General features: G+C 40.9%; 1 protein-coding gene across 4 annotated transcripts in view; it reads left to right on the top strand.

The window, feature by feature from the left end:
* The window catches only part of AMOT (angiomotin), a 67,147-nt gene that overhangs the window by 35,766 nt on the left and 13,177 nt on the right, over window positions 1-18,204 (top strand). For all 4 annotated transcript variants that reach the window (XM_050776759.1, XM_050776761.1, XM_050776760.1 and 1 more), the window contains 3 exons: window positions 861-1,006; window positions 14,012-14,161; window positions 15,230-15,420. In XM_050776759.1, the coding sequence (XP_050632716.1) occupies window positions 861-1,006; window positions 14,012-14,161; window positions 15,230-15,420 (487 nt within the window). The remainder of the gene's footprint in view (window positions 1-860; window positions 1,007-14,011; window positions 14,162-15,229; window positions 15,421-18,204) is intronic.

Below are 18,204 nucleotides of genomic sequence, written 5' to 3'. Positions count from 1 at the left end.
AATTGAACAATGAGAACCCTTGGACACAGGAAGGGGAACATCACACACTGGGGCCTGTCGTGGGGTGGGGGGAGGAGGGAGGGATAGCATTAGGTGATATACCTAATGTAAATGACGAGTTAATGGGTGCAACACACAAACATGGCCCATGTATACATATGTAACAAACCTGCATGTTGTGCACATGTACCCTAGAACTTAAAGTATAATAAAAAAAATTAAAAGAAAAAGACATTGGATTCCCAAGAGAAGCAGATGCTGAGATAAAGTGAGTTGGGTTAGGGGGTGATGTTGGGTTACGTTTTCCGTGGAGAGGACATGTTGTCAAGTAGACTTTATCTCAGTTACAAAGTAATGTTAGTGCATGAAGGGTGGGCTGGAACTGTTAACCAGTTTATGAAATATCATTTTTAGTTCTATTTAATGTACTGTCATGAGGAAACAATGGGGAAAATGTTTTGAGCTCAATTGCTCTTTTGCCAGTGTAAGACAATTTGGAAGAAATAAAATTGAGGGGACGAGTCTACCTTTTCTTCTGAGGGGTGTGTGTGTGTGTGTGTGTGTGTGTATGTGTGTGTGTGTATTCTTTGTGTAATGCCTAATACTTTTTGGGACACATTGCACCTATTTTCTCATTGCTTCTGCTCAACAACCATTAAGGTGTTAAGTGACTTTTCTGAATTTCTACAGCAAGTTAGTGGTAGAGCCAGTGATAGAGTCCAGATCTTGGGTATACTGGTTCTTCAGCTGTGCACTAGGACAGTAGGCTATCTAGTAAAGGGTATGATGTGTCAGTTTTGCTCAGGTAAGGCTTTGAGCCAGCTCCAGGCTGGCAGTGTTGACGTTTAATGTCCTGACAGATAAAGAAAGCCAGCGTGAGAAGGAGAAGCTGGAAGCGGAGCTGGCCACTGCCCGTTCTACCAATGAGGACCAAAGACGACACATCGAAATCCGAGATCAGGCCCTGAGTAACGCCCAGGCCAAGGTGGTAAAGCTGGAAGAAGAGGTATGGTTTCCTCAGGTAGCATATGAGCCTGGGGGTAGGAGGGCTGGGAAATCAGGGACACTGGGGTCCACATTGTGGTGAATTGGCAGCTGCATAATCCCCAATAGGGAGCTGCCATCTGCTGCTCCTAGTTTCCACTGTGCTGATGTGAGTGGACTTTGCTTTGCTTTCTTTTCTCTTCTTGGTAAATTCTTTTCTTTTGCTCCAAAATAGGAAATCACCAGGGTCAAGAAACAATTTCCATTTGTTCATTTGTATAAGCTCACTGCCCCCATATTCCAAGCTTTTACTATATACTTAGCCCTATCTTAAGACTATGACAGATATATAAATGTATATATAGATATAGATGTATAGATATGTATATGTATAGATGTATATTTTAAAATTTCTGCACGTACAGGTATTTTAAAACTTTATAAAACTAGAAAATAATTCGAGGTAGCTTAAAGTACTCTAAGGATTTTGAAATCTGAACAGCCCTTGTCTACCCGGGCTTAGTGGGAAGTCAGTCCCCTCTCAGGTCAGAAATGATTCTTGCTGGCCATATCTTTACTTACTTGGACTTACTTGGCAGATTGGTTTTTGAATAGAAGCAATCTTGGGAGGTCTGAGACAGGATGGGACCCAGGGACAGTTTACAGTTTATGTCAGAAAAAATGCACTGTCCAAGAGCTGTGCTGTGGTTCTCAGTGGCTAGCTCTAGAAAATAGTTACGTGGAGGAATGCTTGTCATTTATTTGTGTGCAGAGATGAAGCCTTCCCTTGACAAATGCAAGGGCCCCAAAACTCTTAAGCATATGATTAATATGTATCTGATTAGACTTGACATAGATGCTATTTGATTGCAACACCAAACTGTACTCATGTGAAATAGAGGGAAATTTGCTGCTGGCTTGTCATTAATTTATCTTGGATGTCAGTTGTTATTGCACTGGACTACTAACTCTTAGATGTTTTGCCCTTCAGGGGATGGGTGTGTTCCAGCAAAAATTGATGCTAAAGTGTAACTTGGTAAAGAAAATTTCATATCTCACAGAATTCTGCTCTGAAATTTGAATTGTTTTAAGGGAAAAAGTAGCCTTCATCATACAAAGTTGAGAAATAGATTTGAAACAAAAGAAATTTAATAGCATTAAAAAAGCATTCTGACTATTGTATATGAGGTATCTATACTGCCTTCATTCATTGCTTGCTTCCTTTCCCTCAATAAGAATAGGTCTAGTTCCTGGAGATTTCCCAACTTATCAATTTCCTCTGCTTTCTTTTTTGGATATTAAAATGCTTGTTGGAGTTGGGCTATAAATACACACTTTACCAGTGGGTAGTGCCATCTAATTCATGATATCCCTTAGCCTGACTTGGTAAAATACCAACTTCAGGTAGTATAAAATCAGGTTAATGTCTTGCTTCATCAGTTGTCTATGTCAGAACTATGCTAAGTTGCTTAACAGAAAATGAGAAGACTTGTATTTACCTGATGTCTAGCTTATCGCATCCTTTTGCTACACCCCATATATTCCCTTCCCTCACATTTTTGTGAGGACATTCCAGAGAAAATTACAGGATGGGGTAAGACTGAATTCTTTTAGAGAAGGGCAAGCTAAGAGACCTGCTGAGAAAGAAGTAGCTTGCTGGTGGTCACATGGCCAGTGTTGGGTAGAGCCAGAAATAAAACTGGTATCTCATGACTCTTCATTCCCTAAACCCTGCTGCCTTTCTCCCTGTCTGAATCATCCTTTGGTTCACCTCCCAAAAAGAAAATGTGGGTGCTTGTTCAGATTTAGTAACCTCTGCATCTTTTAAGTTTTTAAAAAATTGCTTCACTCGTTGGGCCTTTCTTTTTTCAAAAGACTATGAGAAACTTGTCCAGACTGCTTTGAGATTGGGGTGTACAGAGAGTCCTGCTGCCCCTCCGGGAAGGGTGCTCAGCCAGTTGGAGATAAATGGGGACAGAGTGTCTGCAACCATTTTTCTTTGCAACATCTGAGGGCACAGTGGTAACTGGTTGTTTGAAAATAATGAAAATAATATATGTTTTGGGAGAAAATGTTCATTTCTAGTTCCCACTGGGCAGCCCTTGCTGAAAAGGTTGCCTGAAATATATTTCTGGCTTCAGACTTCTGAGGCTTTTCTGGGCATTAGTCCTAGAGATTTTTAGTAGTTTTCCAGGGGCCCTCCCCAAAATATGTATGTAGCTTTACAATATAAAGAAGTTCTAAGTATTGAGCTGGGATTGAATGATGGCATTTATTTCAAATGAGGTCATCAATTATTGTTAAGTTTTTAGTCCTCATCCAATTTGTGCTTTCACATGGAGTCTAATTGTTAGGAAATTCTGAGTTGCTCTTGCTAAGGAAGGTGAAACCTTGGACTGGGAGAGCAGGCTTACCACCCTCTACCCAGCGGAATCTCAGAGGCCATGTGATGTCTTCCCGACTTTCAAGCCGGCTCACTTCTAGCACATATAAAGCCTTGGAAGACCACATCTCAGAGAAAATCAACTGGTTCTTATTTCCCTTTTTGTTTTACCAGTCTCTCAGAGCTGGATTTGCTCCTGGGTGCTGTTTGTCGTGTCTCCTCTATGTTGTTCAAAGGAAAACATCCCTTTTGCTTATCCTCAGATATAGGAAATTGCTAATTAAAGTTTTGCTTTTCTGCTGTGACTCAGTCTTCATTAGGTTTTGCTCTTTCAGGGCTGAAATTTCGAAGTTTGGAACATCATCAGGGAGGTATTTGGGGTAAGCAGGTAGTTCTGGAACAGATCTAAGAAGGAGCCTTCATTGTGATTGCTTCACAAAATCATTGAACATTTCTAAACCAAGAAAGGTATTCATGAATAGAAGAGTTATCCTTCTGTCTGTTGGAAATGGCTCAAGTAAGGCTGTGTTTGAAGGCAGATGGATATGTTAGATAACCTGCCTGTGTCCCATATAAACAGATAATTTAGTGATAGCTTACAAATGGCATCATGAACTTTCCTTTTTTCTCGAGCCTTAGAAGTTCTTCCAAGGAAAACCTCTCTGGCCTACTTAGCAAATCAAAATTAGGGAAACTTTCTCAAATTAGACCTTTTGTTAGGATACTATTTTTCTCAGCTTTCTAAGTACAAGGTCACTCAGGTAACTACTACTCATTGCATTAAGGTGGTCAGGGAAAGGTTATAACTACTTTAATGGCCAGAGGACCCTTGCATTTATTTATGTCTTTCTCTTTACAAAGACCTCATTTAGATTCTTTTCCTGAAATTCATTCCTTCTTGCTAATCTCATTAACTCTCTTACCTGAAGTTCTCTGCAATCACTGTGCTCTAAACTCTACATAGAAATGTTGCCTCAGGCTTACAAAGAACTTTCTCCTGCAATCACAGCTTCCATTTGCTCCCAAGTTCAGTGCATTCTTTCATGGACCTGGCTCTGCTGGCATCCAGGAAGGAGGTATCTTGCTGGGGAGGGGATAGCACTGTAATTATAAATCAGACCTGTTTTCTTGGTGAGTCACTCTGATCCAGGTCTTGAACCAGGGTGTACCCTGTGCCCCTATTGCAGCAGCAGCTGAACGAGGTAAATGGTGCCTTTCCGTCCTTGCCCTTATCTTTCGGGACACGTAGGTCCTATTGAAGTGGAGGCTCATTAAACTCCAAGTCAAAAGAGCTCTGTGTCCTACAGCAACCACGGTATTCTCCCATTCAAAGACAGCCTCCCCACCCCCTACCAGTTTGACCTCACTGGAGATTTTCGATGGATGCCTGGCATATCCTCTCACAAGGCTCAAGGCAGCCCAGGCTTCTGGCTGGCTGCTGTCTTATGATGATCTGGAGTGGAAGCGGCTTGGGTAATTGTTTCAGGGATGGTGGGAAAAAGGCCTTGGCAAGATCAAAGAGGGAAGATGCTGCGGGTGGGCTGCTTACTGAACTGAGTGCACAGGAAGGGAGAGTGTGGAATGTGAGAGGGCTGGCAGAGAGAGCCAGCGAGCCTTGTTCTTTGGCTTTAGGCTAGAATGAAAGCCATGGAGATTCAACAAGAAGGGGCCCAAATGTTAACCTTTTCTGAACTGCAGTGGCTAGTGATGATTTAGATGTCACATTGATAGCTCGTATTAGAGTAGCCAGTGCATTTTCTAGAGTCCCATTGCAATTCTACTCAGTTCTCTAAAGCTAAATTCATACTGTTTTACTCCATTTCCACCATTGTTCTTAAGGGCTAATATTTTCCCTTCTTTCTAGATCTCTTACTACTTATTTGATTTGTCTTTTTGGTTTTAAAGATACATAATTTTCTGCTACCACACCTATCCACAAAGCATCATAACCAATTTCCTCCTTCCCTGATATTAGAGGAAGATGTCATAGGCATAGATATTTATATGTCTAATACTCCAAAATAATTTTCCAACAACAATAGGATTTCATTGGGGAAGGTAAATCTTATCCAGTGTTTTGATGGATTATAGATTTGGATGGAAGATCCAAGGATGTGAATTATGTGTGCATTTAGAGTATTGATAGGATACAGATAAAATACATATCCACCCAGGAATATTCCAAGGTATTCTGCTGGTGCATTATTGATTTATTTGAAGATCATTTCATCTAAGGATGGCATTCTCCATATTTATCTCAGTGTATTTCCTTCTTTCCTTCCTTCCTTCCTTCCTCCATCTATTTATTTATTTATTTATTTATTTATTTATTTTTGAGATGGAGTCTCGCTTTGTTGCCCAGGCTGGACAGCAGTGGCATGATCTTGGTTCACTGCAACCTGTGCCTCCTGGGTTCAAGCGATTCTCCTGCCTCAGCTTCCCAAGTAGCTGGGACTATAGGCCTGTGCCACCACGTCTAGCTAATTTTTTGTATTTAGTAGACACGGAGTTTCACCATGTTGGCCCGGCTGGTCTCGAACTCCTGACTTCAAGTGATCCACCCACCTCAGCCTCCCAAAGTGCTGGAATTACAGGAGTGAGCCACCGTGCCTGGCTGCATTTACTTTTAAGTAGGTGTTTTTCCACCCAATGTGTTACAAGAAAGAAATTATGTCTACCCCCAAATAGAGATGGAGTGATCTCTCTGAGCTCAATTCTTTCAGTCTTTCCTATGATTTTGGCTTTTGAAATTCCTAAATTGGAAGCTTTGTGGGTTTCTCTTTAGTCGCCTTTACAACATGAGCCCTATTCCTGAGGTAGAAAGTTTTTAGAGGTGGTTTTTTTACTCTTCAATTCTTTTAATATCTACCAGTGGACCACAGCCTACTGGCAATGGATGGAGGCAGCTTGCTAATACCAGGGTAGTGTTACCAAATTGCTTCAGCATGAACCCTTACTTGGATCCAGTGGCTCCTGGGTAAGACTAAATCAGCTCAAACTAAAATCAGGCTCATGGAGCAACATATAACCCGTGGTATGAAGGAGAATAGCAGTAAAAATACACTTCAGTTGTGACATTTGTATAATAGTGTTTGGAGTTGTGGACAATACAAGGGAAGAGGAAAATTAGACAATGAAGGCACTGGACTTAGTTTTATATTTTTAGCCTTAATGTCCTTTAGCCAATGGAGTATTTGTGTATGTTGGTGGTCATCCAGCTAGTATTAATAGTCTGTCCTTTCTGCCTACTGATCTGTATTTTCTTGTTTGTATTTTTTAAACATCAAAAATATTTACAGATATATCAGTATATCCCCAAAGAACCTTGCAAGTGTTATCCTCATTTGACAGATTAAGACATTAAAGTACAGACAGATTAGGTGATACAGTCAATGATACATTTAGGAAAAATCCCAGATCTCTTAAATCTAAAGCATTTTACCCCTGTTCTTTGTCCACTAGTGAATAAATGGGAAGCCAAATGATTAAGTCACTTCCATGCAAATGGCTAAAACAAATGGGGCTCTAGAAGCAATTTTGTGTATAGCCATCCTTTAAAAACTAAGTTTGAAAGACACCCACAGTTGTTGGAAGGAGGGAAGAGATGCCATCACGTGGTATTCATTTGCAGGGATCAGATTTTCCTGAGTCAGAAGGGGGTTAAGAGATCTGCCAAATATTTGGGAACTGGTTCAAAATATTACAGAAGTGTAATGGAAAATCATATGATTGATTGAGCTCAAGAGTATTTGCCTTATGCTTCAATAGATTGCCTTCCCACTGTTCTTCCTCCCACTTTTATGATTTTCCTTTAAAAACTTACCTCTGAATAGGAATGATATGAAACTCTTATCTTGACTGGGCCAAAGCGAATACATTTATGAGGTGTGTGTGTGTTGTTTGTATATTTACAGTGTTGCAGATAAGCTATACTATGCTCATTTTTGTTCTTGAATGTAATAGTTATTTAATATAAACTGTTCACCAAGAATATAGTGACCAACAAACTAGAACTAGAACTTAAGAGAGATACCAAGGAAAATAGAAGGGCTCTACCCTTAAGTTGCCTATGGATATTGCCTTCCAATTGAGGCAGAAATTTTGTCTTGTTTCCCACTACATCCCTTCTCCTCTCATTTGCAGAATAGGGCCTGATGCATAATAAGCATTCAGTAAATATCTGTTGAATGAATGAATAAATCCACACATGAATGAAATCTTTAAAAAATGACTGCTAATACAGTACACATGATGAGAAGCTATCGAGAAAAGCAGCAATCAGGATCAGGTAAGATTATTCAAGGAAGAACTCTTGGAGAGTTTAGTGATTTAGTAAGGAGGGATAAGAAGTGATCAGACCAATGTGAAATTTGAGTATTTGCATAGTAGACGTGGTAGAATTTTAAGGCAGCAGGACCCTAGATTGATAAGGGCATTTTAAAGAGCCATATCTAGGCTGAACAGAGGAGAGTGTGACAGTAGACTGAGTGGTAAACATAAAAGCATCAAGTAGTTTGAGGTATGGATGAAAGAGAGCAGCTCTGGTCTAAAGAAGAGAGGAGGTAGGTTTAAAAGTGCCTTGGATATAATAGGTACCTAATAAACACTAATTGAATGGGTGTGCAGTAGGTTAGTAGGTTGCTCTTTCTTTCTTTTTCTTTCTTCTCTCTCTCTCTTTTCTTCTCTCTCTCTCTTTCTTGTCATTCTTTCTTTCTTTTTTTGACAGAGTCTCTGTCACCCAGGCTGGAGTGTAGTGGTGCAATCTCGGCTCACTGTAACCTCCGCCTCCTGGGTTCAAGCAATTCTCTTGCCTCCACCACCCAAGTAGCTGGGATTATAGGTATTCATCACCACACCCAGCTAATTTTTGTATTTTTAGTAGAGACAGTGTTTCACCATGTTGGGCAGGCTTTTCCCGAATGCCTGACCTCAAGTGATCCACCTGCCTCAACCTCCCAAAGTGCTGGGATTACAGGCGTGAGCCACTGCATCCAGCCGGTTGCTTTTTTTCTTAAATGACTATTTCAGGAAGTCTGTTACAGCAGCTCTATATAGGATGGACTCATGGGTGTATGTGTGTGTCTGTGTGTATGCGTATGCATGTGTGTATAGATCAGGAGAGCAAATGAAAGTAAGATCTGTTAGGTGTTATTATAGCTTAAACTGTGTTGGCTATGAACATATAAAGAAATGAAATAATATGAGAGATGTTAGAATTAAGACATAGTGGTAGATTGGATATGGTAGACAAAGGAAAGAGGGAAGAATGATAATTCCAAGATTCTGAGACTGGAAAAATTAGGTAAGTGATGATGATGACTGAAGTATCAAAAGGATGACATTTTGAGGAAAGATGAAAACTGTGGGGCATGCTAAGTTTCAGAGTTAGAAATCTTACAGTCACCTAGAGGTCTGTGACTGAGGATAACATGATAACATTAAAATATTAGTGTGGCACAAAGGAGATCTCCAGTAGTGCTGCAGTGTTGAGCAAGGTTTCTGAACCTCAGCATTACTGACATTTGGAGCTGGACAACTCTTTAGTGGTAGTGGTAGGATGCTGTCCTGTGTATTGTGGGCTGTTTAGCAGCATTCCTGGCTTCTAGTCACTAAATGCCAGTAGCACCCCACCTCCAGTTGTGACAACCAAAGATGTCTCCACACATTGCTAAAATGTCCCCTGGAGAGTTGGGCATGGTAGGGGGTGGGGGAGCGATTGTCCCCAGTTGAAAACCGTTCATATAAAGCCAAAAAAGGAAACTACCATAGATTGGACCTTGGAGTACAGTAGGAGGCGGGAGTCAGGTTAGGGTTAGGGAGAAAGTGGATCTAAAGATCAAGCCAGGGAGTAAAAGTGGTGTAGGGGTCTACATTAAGAAAACACAGAATTAGAGAAAGCAAGGAAAGGATTTGACAACTTCTTGAAAGTTGGCATTTTGTAAGAAAACTTTAATACATAAAGGATTCTTTCCATTCACTGAATGTTCAGGAGGGATTTGGCTTAAATGATAGATTTACTTAGAATCTTTAGGGCTCATGGGTACTGGTCTCTAGATTAGAAACTAGAGTCACTAATCTGTGGTCCTCACAACTCATATTATGCACAAACACTCGAACCACTATCTTGGCTTTGGAAACTTTTTAAGTGAACCTTCAGTTCTTTGAACACTGAAAACAGAAAAATAAATCATCTAGGGTCTTATGACAAAACCACACATTATGTGGTATGTTTCTTGCATGTACTTACACACAAACTAAAGCAAAACTTTTGTTTTTACCTCTAAGAATGTGTCAGTACAGAATTCTAGGACCCCATTTGGCTGAGCCCTCTCGGATATTGGTCAGTGTTGAAGGTGAGAAGGGGATTCTGATTCATAACCTATTTGGGAGTTAAAGACTCTTATAGATCTTCTGAGATCACGTATCTAGCCCTGCTTTTTTTTTTTTTTTTTTTTTTTTTTTAACTTCTTAAATCCTGGTGGGGCAGGACATTCCTAAGAGAGAGAATATCACCTCCAGAGGCAGTGAGGGGTGAAATATTATGGGCTATTCAGTAACCTTAAGCTATGTAACTGTACTGAAGCATCAAGTATGAAAAGATGATGGAGCAAAATAAGGTGGGAGGCCCATTCTCTAGTGAAGACAGATACAAGACAACAAAAGTGAACATGAATATAACACATACAAAGCTCTGGCAATTGTTTTTTCAAGTGAAATTTTAAATAGAACCCTAATACGTAAAGCACATAAAAGAGGAACCGTCTGATGTAACCCACCCACTATAGTGGCCCCTAAAGCACCTCCACCAAACACTAGGACTCTGCATCACCATCTGAAGACCTCTCCAGGGGTTTGCCAACTTTTCTCTAAAGGACCATATTGTAAATACTTTGGGGTCTGTGGGCCATGCAGTTTCAGTTGCAACTCCAGCTGCTCGACTGCCATTGTAGCTATAAGGCAGCTATGGACAAAATCAATGGACACGGCTGGATTTGGGCGGCTGCTGACCATTTTGGTTTGCTGACTCCTGAAACCCCCTTCATTTTTTTAAGCAAATGAGATCTCTGTAGCTGAGAATAGAGAAGCAAGTTGCTATTAATAGCACAGATAGGACTAGAACCCAAGTCTCCTGATTGTCAGCTTGTTCCTTTACCTTTCATTGTGCTGTCAGATAGAAATTTCTGATATGTATATCTGTGTGTGTGTCACATACACACACACACACACACCCACACATACAAACACAGCGAGAAAGAGGGAAGAGAGAGAGAATGAAAAAGAGAGAAAGAGAATTAGTTTTGCCTAAGGGTCTTTATTTAAATAGTACTTTTGATCTTAGGTAAAATATTTCTTTCTCCTAAAGTAGAGGTACCTTGCAAATCATGTCATTTGCAGAGAAATATGGTATCTTTGCAGCTACTCAGTGGTTGCTTCTAATTGTATTTCCAATGAACAACTTGCTATCCAAAGATATCTACAGCATAAAGTGTTTGAGGCCTAATGTTATATGTCTTCCTGTGGGGAAATCGCTATATTTGTGTTGTCTAATTAGACAATGAGGTGATCATTAGAGTTACTAAGAGAATGATAGCCATGTCAAGGATATCTGGAGTGAGTGTTCAAAGTTCAGAGGACTGGAATGTGTATGGCTTGGTATTAATTTTTCTCTAAAAAGGAACAAACAACCTGGAGTACTTTCTGTACCATATACTCTACTAAGCACTTAATGCATCATCTCATTTGATTCATATAAAGATACATGGTGATTTGTCATGACTAAGGTAAAAGTGAAGCACATAACGTCCAAGATAGTAGTGGAGTCAATAAAGCATGTAGGTCTTTGTTCCTTTTTACATGTAGATAAGATCTAGAAAATGTAGAGAGTGTAACTTAGAAGATGGTTGGCTTTGTTGATTGCATCTCTAGGATCTTGCACTGGTCACATGCAAGAGTTGTCTTTTTCTACCCTAACTTATCTAGAGAGTAGGCATTTACTAGGTGATTATGATGTTAATGGGTGAGTTGCACTTTTTCTCATTTTAAATGAGGTGGGAGAACTATGCCAGCCACAATGGTCCTGCTACCTTGTGGAAAATCATCCCAGTGGCAAATCAAAATGGGATATTTTTTGGCTTGCTTTGTGGTATTTATCTGACCTGCATGCCTATCTTCAGCCAACTCAGACAACTCCCCGGGCCTTTATTGCATTTCCCTTCCAGAGAGTTGGCTCAGTGACTTATATTGCGGCGGTGCTTTTGCTAGGATACTTTGGTTTCCTTTCTCAAGAAATCCACATGGCCCTGGATTGCTTATTTTTCAGTTTTCTGAGCTTGCATTGCAGTAGTTTACCACCAAGGCAAGAACTGCATGCTATCTAAGTTTAATTGCCTTTAAGTATAACTGCTGTAAGCCTTAGTAATTATAGTTAACTTTCTCTGTATTAACATTGCCCTGCTCCCTTAGGGCTTTCAGAGCGATTCACAAATAAATGCATTCAGCTTTAAATTGCTCATAAGGATTATAAGACCCAAAAGGTGAAGGATAGAGGATGTTTCCTTCTCTCCAATTATTCCAAGCTTAGCAAATAGGAAGACAGAGGCAAAAGTTTTGGTTGCCCTAGTCAATGTTGTTATAAACAGCCACAAACCCCGGGGAAGAAAGGTTTAAACTTATTGAGATAAAGAGAGTGATGGTGTTTTGTTTATTTTATTTCCTAGGAAATGTTCTAATGGATAAAAACATCTAGGCTTCGAACTCACCTCCACTGGTTTATAAGGCTAGATTGAACTAGACTTGGAATGAAAGGAAATGTCAAGGAAGTACAACAAAAGTAGATAAAGTTTTTTGTTTTCCAATCACCTAGGCAAGGCATACTACAGGTCTGGTAGGAAAATACAAGATAGGATTCCTTCGACTTAGAGAAAGTTCAGCAATTCTAATTTGAGGAGGGGGCCATTATAAGACAAGAAGGTTTTTCCACCAGTACATGCTAGTGCTGTCTGACTGGAAATTCTACCAAGTAGTGATTTGGACTCATTACCATGAAGGTTTCTGCAATGAGGGAGTCAGGTTGGTTCTGCCAGCTGGGCCCCAGCTAAGTGGCTGTTAGGCAATGCTGGTAGGGTGGATAACTTCTTATGTTGCAGTTATCTACCTAGGTAACTCAAGAGCTTGGGAATTTGTTGAAAAGTCAGAATCAGATGCCTGAATTTCTTTTTGACTAGGTTATCAATAATATTTTCATATTTTTATCTGAAGAGTGAAAGTGTCCCTAACATCAACTTCCATCAGAAGGATAATGACAGACGTGCCCCACTTGGAAGAGTTTCTGCTCTTGGAAGAGAAACAGCTATGAGTTGATTTATTAGCATTGAGGGGGCCCCACAAGTGTTACAAGAAGCGTCATCTGCTTATTTGTTAACAAGTTGGAAAGCCTGTAGTTTCCCCATATCTTCTTTAAAGATATAGACAGACAGATAGATAGATGCACCATAGGTGTATGTGTGTGTGTGTGTGTGTGTGTGTGTGTATGTATCTTCTTTAAAGATATCTTTTAAAAAGATATAGATATATATATCTTTAAAGAAGATATAGATGTATCTATATCTTTAAAGAAGATATAGATTATATATATCTTTAAAGAAGATACATATCTTCTTTAAAGAGCTCTGAGATCTTTCTCATTATTTTATCTGCATAGAGCCAAACTTTTGCTTCTAAGCTACAAGGTTACAAAGAACTCACACTCTTATTCCCTGCTTGCTTCTTCATTTGCTTTTGGATATGGCTTATAGGCTTGCAAAGAGAAATAATAATGTTTGACTCATTTAGTTTCACTTTTGAGTCATTAGTTTGAGGCTTTCGGGATCTTTTATGGTTCCAGAATAAAAGTTATGAGACTATAACCCAGGGTTTCCAATTCAGGCTCATGAAGTAGCAATCACACATAACCTAAAGAACTAGCAAGGCAGTGCTAGGCAAGGTGGAGGGTAAAGGCTTTTGAACCATCACATGACACCTTTACTTTTGAGAAGCAGAAACTTCCCAGGAGAGCAGTGATGGATTATATGGGGTGATTACCAGGACCAAAGACTTCAAAAAGACAATTCTGACCTTGTACCTTCAGCAGTTAATCACTCTTTTTCTCCCACTTGGAGAAGAGACAGCTACATAAAAGGGGGTGGGCTTCCTTTCCATACCAAAGCAAACCTTTCTTCCTGGAGATCCCCCCTTTTAAAGCATTTGCCTAATGCAGTAACCAAAATAAGATATGCCTTCCCCAAGAATATTCCATATGAGAGTGAAAAAGACCAGAGATAAGGATGTGCGTAATCGGGAATCTGAAAAACTTGGCCTTCTAACATAGATGGTACTGATGGGAGTAGACTTTGGAAAGGTATAGAGATGGGGAAGAAGGAAGAGGTTTAAAAGGGACTCTCGATTCCTTCACATTCTCTGTATGAGCAATACAAGGCAGCCTGCTACTCACCGTGAAGGACCTTCTCGCCATCCATTCCTTTTTGCAGCTGGACTCTAAAACAAGAAGAGATGTAAACACAAGGCTGGATTTGGGGGATACATAATTGACCCTGTTGCTTGCTGTTTTTCCTTTCACCTTGCAAATTACCCAACGTGGATTTCCAGCTGAAAAAGAAGCAAGTGTACGTTGACAAGGTGGAGAAGATGCAGCAGGCCCTTGTACAGCTCCAGGCAGCATGTGAAAAACGTGAGCAGCTAGAGCACCGTCTCCGGACACGACTGGAGAGGGAACTGGAATCCCTGAGAATCCAGCAGGTATGGAGAACTTAAAGGAAGAAAGGGGAAAAAAAGTCAAGAAAATGACATTATTCCTGGTTGCTTATTTTTCAGTTGGCATTTGACGTGAACACTGAAAGCACACACTTGCTCATCTTTACATTTTTCTCCCACCTAATCTTACTCCAGAGTGCCTCCCAATTGTGAATACAAGGTCTGTTTCCTTAGCTTCCTATCCCAGAAATATCCTTTAAGCCTATGATCTTGCACCTTTTATTTTCACATGAACTCCAGGAACAGTAGCTGCTGTAAGAATTAGAGCTGCTACACAAATACACGCCTTGATACTGTAGAACTAGAAATGGTCTTCAGAAATCATCTGGCCGTACCACTCTTCAGTTTTAGATGAATGAAAATCAAGACTAGGAAAAGTTGGCATAAATCGCTAATGATAACTACAAGTTACGGGCAAGATAGGAACTAAATCCTAGATTTTTTTTTTTCTTGAGACTGAGTCTCACTCTATTGTCCAGGCTGGAGTGCGGTGGCATGATCCCAGCTCACTGCAACCTCCACCTTCCAGGTTCAAGCGATTCTCCTGCATCAGCCTCCCGAGTAGCTGGGATTACAGGCATGCACCATCACCCCCGGCTAATTTTTTTTTGTATTTTTAGTAGAGACAGGGATTCACTATGTTGACCAGGCTGGTCTTAAACTCCCGAACTCAGGTGATCCGCCTGCCTCAGACTCCCAAAGTGCTGGGATTACAGGTGCGAGACGCCGTGCCTGGCCAGATTTAAAAATTCTCGTTTCTGTTGTGTGTTATGCTGGCAGGCAGGGATGGCAGTTTTTAGCCCATTAATTCACTTTCTGAGTAGCATGACAATTTGATATGACAGGCCCCTTTCCTGGCCAAGGGAATCTCACATTCAAGCCCATGATAGGAAGTCCTGTGGCCTTAGGAGGAGATCTGAATTCCCCCTGCTTCTTTCTGAATCAGAGTCGAAACAGAAGTAGGCTGGGCAGTAATCCTTTCCAAGAATAGGGGCTCAGACACCATGGTTCTTCTCTCACTCACTTGAGGATTCTCTGCATCTGGCCCAACAGCGTCAGGGCAACTGTCAGCCCACCAGTGTTTCAGAATACAATGCCACTGCGCTGATGGAGCTCCTTCGGGAGAAAGAGGAGAGGATTCTGGCTCTGGAAGCTGATATGACAAAGTGGGAGCAGAAATATTTGGAGGAGAATGTGATGAGACATTTCGCTCTGGATGCTGCTGCAACCGTGGCTGCTCAGAGGTAAGTAGTTAGCTGGTAGGGCATGAGTGGGAAGAACAGAAAGGTCACTGATTCATAGATTTTTCCAGTGTTTTATTTTCTTTAATATTCTGGGTTCCCCCCCCCCCCCCGTTTCTGCCTAAGTGTGTTTTCTTTCATCTGATTATGCAGGGACTGAACGGCTGTAGAGACAGAGAGTCAGCGATTTGAACATAAAAGTTGTCTTATAAACTTATTAGAATCATAGTTCAGCTTTCCCCAGAAGCCAGAATAATTGCAGATGGGATCAGCTGTAAATTTGCACCCCTCCTTCCCCAGCACCACAAGATTCTTTCAGCCACATATGCAGGTTGTTTAGCCCCAGGACTGGAGTGAAAGCCCCTCCAGAGAAACTACCACTCAGAAACTAAATGTCACTGAGGAGTTGCTGCTGTCATTTGATAGCTCTGGCTTGTCCAAGGTATGTCAAAGGCTGTGCTGAACTTGAACCCATCCCTGCCCTTTGGGAAGGTCAATATTTGAAGGCCGCATTCTCTATGTGCACCACCTCATCACGTGTGAGCAGTCACATTTCATCTGGTAAGGGAGAGAAAGTGGCCGAAGGATTTTTGTTTTTTGCTGCTTATTTGTTCCCCTTTTCAAATTATAAAAGTTCATTATTGGCCTTTGGAGGAAATAGTTGCTGTTACTCCATGTGTCTATCTTGCTACTGCTCATAATCATCAGTTGGGGTAAAAAGACAAGAAAGAGAGAGAGAGAAACAACAAAAACTGAATTCAAGTCAGGTGATGACTTGAGTTGTGGCGATAACAGAGCCTTGGTCTGGAATTGGGTATGAAAGGCAGGCTACAGCATATTGCACCCAGATAGGTCTCTACCCAGAAAGTTATTAAAAACCACAGTGTTGTTTTTAACATTCTCCTAAACATGGTAAGCCAGCAGAGTCTGGAAGTGCTTGCCAGACTTTGGGTTGGTATATGTGTGTGGAGGGGGTGGTGGATACATTTATTTTTGAGTCCGCCTCATGCCAAATCAGAGGTGGGGAGGTTCAGTGCTAAGAGCTGAACCGGTGCTTTGTAAGCCCACTTCGATTCTTTAGGAAGACATGTCTCTCTAATGTGATCTGCTTGTCTTCATTAGATACCATCTATGCCTCAAATGGATGGAAGCTGCGTGTGGCTTGATTTTGAAGTCCTCATGGGCTTAAGCTTGCTGGCCTTGTTTCCTAAGCAAGGCATACTCAATACATGGCAGTGTGGCAATAGAGTGCACAGAAGGCCCAGCTATGCCAGAAGATGGTCTCGAAGTTTGTAGGCAGGTTAGAAGCAGAATTAAATGTAATTTTACCTGCTGGCTCCCAAGGAAACACCTGTGTCTAGCACTTGTTCAGAGGTTATATAAGAAACGCTGACGTTAAAAAAACGTTGTTATTATTGAGAGGTGGAAAGATACAGGGTAATTTTGTCACCTTTAGGGAGAAGCTTAGAAATGTTCAGGTCACGAGAGTGTGCAGTGTGAGAAAACACTAGAAAGCTGGGGTTCATGGTTCCTGCTTCAGAATAGACTCCAGGTCAAAATGCAGGAGAGCTTAGGGGGTTGTCACTGGGGCTTTGTATAAAGAAACTACCTTCCTTCCTTCCTCCTTTGAAAGCTTTGTGTATTCGGGGAAACCCCTTTCAGATGGATTTTCAGAATCTATTGGCTCCCACAAGATAGATTTAATTTAAACTGAATTCCCTTTAATCATCAGGTAGAAACTTTTCATCTAATCACTGTTTTTGGCAAAATGTGCATGCCTATCACTCAATAGGATAAAGCACAGCCTGTTCCCACCTAGAAAGAACACTTTCTGATAGTCCCACAGGCGAACATTCCAGATCAGGACTGTGTGTCTTTCTGGCATGCTACTAATCTAATCCACAGGAGACACTGGCAGACAGACTGTATTGAAACTTCTGTAAAATAAGCGAATTGGATTAGGTGATTCCTTCAGACCTTCCTATTTCTAGGATTATATTACTCTTCCAACGATAGTGCCTCTTATGTTCTACCATGGAGATTGGTTTTCTTTTCCTCTTTCCTTTCAAATGAGATTTTATATTTGGGTGGTAACATTCAGAAAACTTTATTTCAAAACCTGTGGGCTCTTCTGCCTTTCTTTCCAACATTTCTTTTTATTCCTTTTGTCTACCTGTTTTCCTCTTCTTTCTCTCAGTCTTAAATGTACCTATTGACCAAGGTTCTGCCCTTTGCCCCTTTCCATGGTAAAAGTTTAATATTTTCTTTTCTTTCAAAAAAAATTTTTTTTCTTTTTTTTTGAGAAGGAGTCTCGCTCTGTTGCCCAGGCTGGAGTGCAGTGGCGCTATCTCAGTTTACTGCAACCTCCGTCTCCCGGGTTCACGCCATTCTCCTGCTTCAGCCTCCCAAGTAGCTGGGACTATAGGCATGTGCCACCACGCCCGGCTAATTTTTTGTATTTTTAGTAGAGACAGGGTTTCACTGTGTTAGCCAGGATGGTCTCGATCTACTGACCTTGTGATCCACCCGTCTCGGCCTCCCAAAGTTCTGGGATTACAGGTGTGAGCCACCGCGCCCAGCCTCAAAATAATTTTTAAGTGTCTAGGATATTGGCTACAGTTGGAAAGTGCTCAAGTGTATTTGAGTAAGGAAAGAAGGAAGGAAAGAAGAAAAGAAAGAAGAAAAATGGAAGGAAGGAGAAAGGAAGATGTGAAAGCAGGAAGGAAACAATTTCTAAATGTATAAATTATATCCCTAAATCTGGTGCCACATTTTAATGATCTGCTT

This window comes from Macaca thibetana, chromosome X, assembly GCF_024542745.1.
Source record: "Macaca thibetana thibetana isolate TM-01 chromosome X, ASM2454274v1, whole genome shotgun sequence".
Taxonomy (NCBI): Eukaryota; Metazoa; Chordata; class Mammalia; order Primates; family Cercopithecidae; genus Macaca; species Macaca thibetana.
The sequence above is the reverse complement of the archived record's forward strand: the minus strand, read 5'-3'. Positions and strand labels throughout refer to the sequence as shown.